Source organism: Arachis ipaensis, chromosome B2 (genome assembly GCF_059453495.1).
Source record: "Arachis ipaensis isolate K30076 ecotype BB chromosome B2, ASM5945349v1, whole genome shotgun sequence".
NCBI lineage: Eukaryota > Viridiplantae > Streptophyta > Magnoliopsida > Fabales > Fabaceae > Arachis > Arachis ipaensis.
The window spans coordinates 45,591,308-45,598,126 of record NC_142437.1 but is presented as its reverse complement, the minus strand read 5'-3'; the positions used below and the strand labels follow the sequence as shown (position 1 = coordinate 45,598,126).

Here is a 6,819-nt window from a genome sequence, read left to right as displayed (position 1 = left end):
TAAATACGTAAAGTTATATGTTTTTTGTTGGTTAAAATATGTAAATACATTTTTATATTTGTGAAACTGAATATATCTAAGTCATAAAAAAAAAAGAATATATTAAAATAAATAAATATTAATAAATTTTTGTGTGTAAAGTTAATATTTTTGGAGAGAGAGAATAAATTCAAAAAGTCCAAAAATAAAAAAATCATACAAAATCCAATATTATCTTTAATAATTAATTAACATAAATATAATTAGCCTATTTAATCAATACATCATTTACATATTACATAAGATAAAATACACTACATTTTACTTACAACATGTCAAATCTTATCTCTTCAATTACTCTCTTTCTAAACACTTGTCACATTACTCTTTGACAACACAAACATTAACATGTAAAAGAATCTTTCTTTCTAACATCATAGAATTCCCCTTTAAATAAAATACCTAACCATGCTTACATACTAGCCAGACATAATAAAGAAGCCCAAAACCCATTTAAAGCAAAAGCATAACCTACAACAGAGCCTCAAAACCCAGACTAGAAGAAAAAAACACCCTAAAGAATCAAGACCGAAAAAAAAAACCTACAACAAACCCTCATCGTCTTCTCTTCCTCCTTCATCTTTCTCAGTTCCTCAGTCCTTATCCTTCTTGGAGGCTGGAGATAGAAGGAGAGAGGAAGAAAGAGAACACGACCTTCGGAGAGAGAGAGAGAGAGAGCGATGGCAACCGAAACAGCAGGAGCAGTAGTTGAATCGTCCTCAGCAGCAACCGTGCCTTCGCCGGCGCCGGAGGCTGGATCGAAACACAAGCTCGAGAGGAAGTGGACGTTCTGGTTCGACAACCAATCGAAGCCGAAGCAAGGCGCTGCTTGGGGTACCTCTCTCCGCGAGGTTTACACTTTCGATACTGTCGAAGAGTTCTGGTGGTGCGTTTTCCACTCTTTTTAAATTTATTTTTAATTTAGTTTGAAGTTGAATTGAAGTTCGCTCGATCTTGATTTTTGAAGTTATCGTAGATGTGATTTGGAGAAAATAAAAAAAAAGTTCTGATTTTCATGGATCTTAGGAGAGAGAATCCTTAGAGGGTTTTCATTCATTCAGAGGACATGTAAAATTCTGGGTATTTTTCTTCTATTTATTTATTATTTATTTTTTAGTTTTGGCTCTTGTGTTAAGATTTTAGGCTAAGAAGCGCATATTATTCAAAACACTAGGGTTGCGTTTGAAACTGCATAAAATAGGTAGCCCAAGTTTTTGTTGCTGTCTCTGAGATTTAGAGAGACAGTATCCAAAGGCCATGTTGAGCGGTGGATATTTTGTCAAAAATTTCTATATGTCCATTAAAATTAAGTCATCGAATATATTTGTATATAAATACATGAATTGTGGACACCAAAAAATAATTACATATGTTGTTTAACACACTTTCAATGCATATTTTGTATTAAATCATGTATTTGTTTATTTTTTGTGTTCATGGCTGCACTTTTTTTATAGGTAACTTTAAAGATACTCCAGGTTATATTTCCAAGGTTTTTAATTTTTTTCAAAATTTTTTATCCTAGTTTAAATTTAAGTTTCAGAAGAAGAAACAAGTAAACACATTATGCATATCCTTCTGTTGACATTTTTGTATCTGAATCCAATCATCATAGGATTTTGGAGAACATTTTTCATGAAATTTTGTTGCAGTTTGTATGATCAGGTATTCAAGCCCAGCAAATTGCCTGGAAATGCAGACTTCCACTTGTTCAAGACTGGGATTGAGCCGAAATGGGAAGATCCTGAGTGTGCTAAGGGAGGCAAGTGGACTGTCACAAGCAACAGGAAGGCTAATCTTGATAACATGTGGCTTGAAACTGTAATTTCTTGATTCCTTTCTTTCTTTTCTCGAAATGTTGGAGTTCTTCTGGATTTTGTACATAAAGAATATGAGAAATGATGTTGTTTCTAATTGTTCTAAGTACTAAATTTTTCTTGTTGAATAGCAGAACTCTTGTAAAGATTATGGATGAAATGCTGGTTCTTAATTGCTAAATGTACTGAATATTTACCATCCCTTATTGATTAGATGATGGCTTTGATTGGGGAGCAATTTGACGATGCTGAGGACATATGCGGTGTGGTTGCAAGTGTGCGCCAGAGGCAGGACAAACTTTCGCTATGGACAAAGACCGCAGCAAACGAGGCAGCTCAGGTTTGTTATTTATCTTGCAAATTATAAATCTGTCTTTATCCGCTGCTTTGTTATATTGTATTGTCTAGGATTTTGTCTTGTAGTATATGCAAGTGCATGTTTGGTGTGTTACTTTCTCTTCCTATCTTCAAATGAGCGATTGCTTACAAGTGGATGATGGCATATTGTATGGGTAGCACTCAGGTGAAAAAGTATTTGCTTTTGCATCTGTGGAAAAGGACGTTATTGAGGAAAAAGTTAAAAGTAGCAACAGAGTTGCTGTTTCCGTGTTTAGGCCCAAATTTTGATGTTATTAAATATAATTAAATAATTACGGAATTACCCATTGTGCCCGTAGCCAGTAAATGTTGAATACAATGGTTAATTATGGCATGATAAAATATTTTATTTTATTTTATTTAACAAAGTGAAATGGAGGAGAAAAAATTTGTTCCAAATTGAAAAAAACATGATTTAGTCAATAGTAAGTATCCATGATTGATGATGCAGTGCACAATGAAATCAGAGGGAAAGGCACAATATGCGAGTAAACTACTAGTTTGGCTCCCAAAGTTGCAATTTTTGACAAAATGATCCTCGGAAAAACAAATGATATTTTGGCTTTCCAAAAATGATATCAATTTGATAAAATACATGATTTATTTTTAGTGGTAAACAGCTCATGCATTTGATCCAATTTTTTCTTGGAAAATTTGAAAGTTATTTAGAATGTACAAACGAGAACTCGAAAAAATTCGATCTTTAGACTCTTTTTTCAATTGTTTTCCTGATTTTCTCTTGCCATTTAGGGGAAAAATTTGCCAAAACAAATTCACATACAATTACCAAGTTTGGAGATTCAAAATATTTCATTTTTCTAAATAGATTTGCAAAAAATCATGTCGAAATTGGATCTCTTTTTCAAGTATGTATTACTGTATTTGGTACATTTTATCAATAGATCATCTTTGGAGGGTCAAAATGTCATTTCTTTTGTTTGAAGGGTTATTTTATTAGAAATTAAAATTGTAGTTAAATGATAGTTTACTCCAAAATATACTATTACAAAGTGTTGAAAATGTGTTTTTTATATTCTTGAAAATTAGGGACGGAAGAAACGTGTAAATTACTCAGTATGTTCTGGTTTCATAGTGTCATGTTGTGATGTGTCTATTTTAATATTAGTAGTGTCTGATCCAAAAATTTTTATTAGTGATTCCCAAAAATCATAAGAAATTAGAAACAAGGAAGTCAGGTGCAAAGCATCCCGCATTCTGCGGCAAATAGTATATGTTTAGCCTAACTTAATGCATGTATTAGTGACTAAATCTATAGTTTGAACTCGTCATCATGAGGTCACATAGAGTTAACTGAACTGATGCCTCAAGGCACCCCTTCAAGAAATTATATCAAATAAATCTCAAATATTTTATTCAAACACAAACTAAATATTGATTTATGTGGTTCAACTTGCAGATGTCATTTCTATTATTTTGTTTAATTAAAATTTTTAATTAAAAATTTGTTATATCTCAAACACATGCTTAGCAATAATATCTCACAATTTTTTAAGGTTATTCTACATTTTAATATTTCTTATTTCATATTTTAAAATTGAACTAGAACAGAGGTAAGTACCAATTGCCAATATAAGTTTAACAATTACCAAAAGCAACAACAAAGCCTTGTCCCACTAGTTGGGATTAGCTACATGGATCAAGAGACGTCATTGTGTCCTATCATATATTATGTTTACAGTAAGACCGTTTAGACATAGATTTTTTTCCAACCACCTCGTGTATGTTTTTTTTAGGTCTTCATTTACCTTTTGCTACTTGTTTACCTTCTAATTCACCTTCCTAACCAAATGTTCCGACGACTTTTTCCCCACATGTTCAAACCACCTAAAACGCGATTCTACACTTAAAATTTCTCTCTTGTATCCTCATTCCTTTTTTTGTCCATGTGTGTTTGGTCACTTTTATCACATTAAACTTATGCCCATGCTCACCTTCGCCCTTTCCCACTTTTTTCCTTGCAAGCACATTATGTTAATCTTTCTTCTTGCTATGGCAGATTTTCCTGTAATTGTAACTACATTCTATGTCTCAAACTGCAATTTTCGGTTGCCTCTATCTTTACCTTTGCCTCTTCCTTTACCTTTGTGAACTAGTTTATTTACCCTCGTTTGATTAAAAAAATGTGAGAATTGTACATTTTGCACTACATCCGGATATCGATGTAGCGAGCATCCTCTTTTGACACTGTACTCGAGCCATATAGTACTTTGCTTTTGGGGAATGACCTAATTTTTGCGCAATATTGTATTTGGTCAATGTCATAGAGATTCTACGAAGTTTTATGTTTGCTATCGATTGCTTAACACAACCCTTTCCCTTTATCCGGGTTTGGGATCGGTTATGCAAGTTAGACAATTAAAAGAAAGTGAGCATGGTTATTGTGAATTCTAAGAAGTATGACACAGAAATAATTCCTCTTTATGGTGGAAGACCTTAGTGTATATCCCCCGCAATTTTTGACAATTCTCAAAACCATCTCATTGATGCGAGATTCAAGAAGTGGTGGAAATAATGTTTATCTTAGTATTTTAAGAAAATTTCAGAAAGAAAATAGTGTTGATACGAAAGATATGATATTTGATTTAGACACTATATGCTAAGAGTCAAGAAGGACAATGCCCAGAGTGTCACATACCTTTGGGAGGGGATTTACTCACAAGCCCTTTTCCTCTTTAAATATATCACTAAAGTAAGAGAGAGAGAGAGAGAAGGGGGGGGGGGGGGCTCTACCCACTAACCTCGCTTTTTTTTGAAATGTCGGCATCTTTACTTGGGGAAATTCTTTTACTTGCCACCAGCACAGTACAAACAAGTTCACATGACTTGTTATCATTGAGTCTAATTTGGCATACCTTTCTCGGAGTTGAGTTTATCACTTCTCGTAAGTTGCTGCTCCTGTCTTAATATTGTGGAAGCTTTTTAAACCCCTTTTTTAACTATTGACAAACATAACGTTATTCATTTTTCAATAAGTAAATATAACATTATTCTTATAATATTGTCATGAAAGAATATTCGGATATACCAAAGAAATAGTTAAATCTATTACAATGGTGTACACATTACCATTACTTGTTTTTTACCCAAAGATAGTGTAATTTCATTGATAAATGAACGGCATGGTCCATAGGACAATGAAACAAAGAAAGTAGGGATCTCCCAATTCTACTTAAAGAAAATATAACAAGAGAAATCTTAGAAGGAAGAAATGGAAGGTAAATTGCGTAGCAAAGGGGGGTGGATAAAACTGTTGGAGCTCAAGCTGCTTCCAAGTCTGATGGGATGATGAGCACTTGAAAATGCAGTGTCATACAGAACAGACCAGCAGGGTGTTGGCAACAGATTCAACCATGTGATGCTGTTTTTCTGCATTCTTAGACATACCACATATCACTATGACCTCCATTAACACTGGTATTAACTGCATGCAAAACTAACTGGAGTATTTGATATATCGTTCTCTATTGAAATGCATAGAAGCTTGATGTCTTTTCTCTATCAATGGAGTCCCCCCCCCCCCCCCCCTTCTATTTTCTCTCTTATTTTCCTTCAATTAAAGAAGAAACTTAAATGTGTTTTTTTTACTTCTTTTCTTTCAATTGAGTAACCCGTCATTGTATTTCCTTTGCAAACATCTTAATATGAGGCTTTGTGTTTTGTAACGCTTTTTTGTAGATGGGCATTGGAAGGAAGTGGAAGGAGATCATTGATGTTACTGACAAGATAATATATAACTTCCATGTAAATTCCTTAACATCAAATTAGATGATTACTTATTTGCTTATTTCACAGATATCATTGATATTCTAAAATCTAATTGTTGCAGGATGATTCTAGAACCCGATCATCAAAGAGTCGGTACAGTGTATAAGAGCAGTTTTGGGGCCTTTTCATGCGCATGTGCATGTGCTGCTAGGCTGTTATGATATTTGATCTTTTAACCATGTGCACTGTATACCAAAATCCACACCACATTTTTGGGTTGATGCATTACCGTACGACATGTTCCCCACTCTTTTGGGTGTAATACTATATTATAATTTTACTTTTTGATTGCTATGTTAAAATTCCTACTAGAATTCATTTGTAGTTTTCTATTTTTTTTTTTAATTTTATTGGGACACACTTTAGAAGCTTGAAATTTTGAGTATGCCAAATTGCAGTTTCCAATGAGCTTGAGTTATGTTGCTTATATATAATGATTAGTTGCGCAATTATGTATTCTTGGGAGAAAAACCGGAGTAGTTAGTTGTGCTGTTTGGAGCCACCTCTTTGATCCCAAATCCTTCTGGCTATTGCCACCACCCTGTGGCTCGCTTGGGTACTGTTTGGTTAATTTAGGGATTATCTGAGTATGGATCTTGTTTCTACGTTCAAAGTTTTCAGAATGTAGTACAAATGTGTAGTACATTTGTTTTTAAAAATGCGTCTCTTTATGAACGCAACTTATCCTCGACTAAGTTCTTTTTTTTTTTGTGCAAAGATCCTTGTCTTAGTTCTTTATATCACCTTGCAAAAAAAACTGGTTTTACTGAATTGAAATTGAATTAAAACTATTTTAAAT

At 33.6% G+C, this 6,819-nt stretch overlaps 1 protein-coding gene across 1 annotated transcript; it reads left to right on the top strand.

Moving 5' to 3' along the window:
* Positions 1-470: 470 nt before the first annotated feature.
* LSP1 (Eukaryotic initiation factor 4E protein) lies at positions 471-6,425 on the top strand. The gene is made up of 5 exons (XM_016327891.3): positions 471-925; positions 1,692-1,860; positions 2,071-2,196; positions 5,931-5,996; positions 6,082-6,425. Exons 1-5 carry the CDS (start codon positions 720-722, stop codon positions 6,124-6,126), a joined length of 612 nt encoding a protein of 203 aa, XP_016183377.1. The 5' UTR covers positions 471-719; the 3' UTR covers positions 6,127-6,425.
* Positions 6,426-6,819: the final 394 nt, after the last annotated feature.

Coding starts and splice junctions, on each gene's coding strand:
- LSP1 (XM_016327891.3), top strand. CDS start 720: ATGGCAACCGAAACAGCAGGAGCAGTAGTTGAATCGTCCTCAGCAGCA. Junction 1,861..2,070: donor ATAACATGTGGCTTGAAACT/GTAATTTCTTGA, acceptor CTTATTGATTAG/ATGATGGCTTTGATTGGGGA. Junction 5,997..6,081: donor AGATAATATATAACTTCCAT/GTAAATTCCTTA, acceptor TAATTGTTGCAG/GATGATTCTAGAACCCGATC.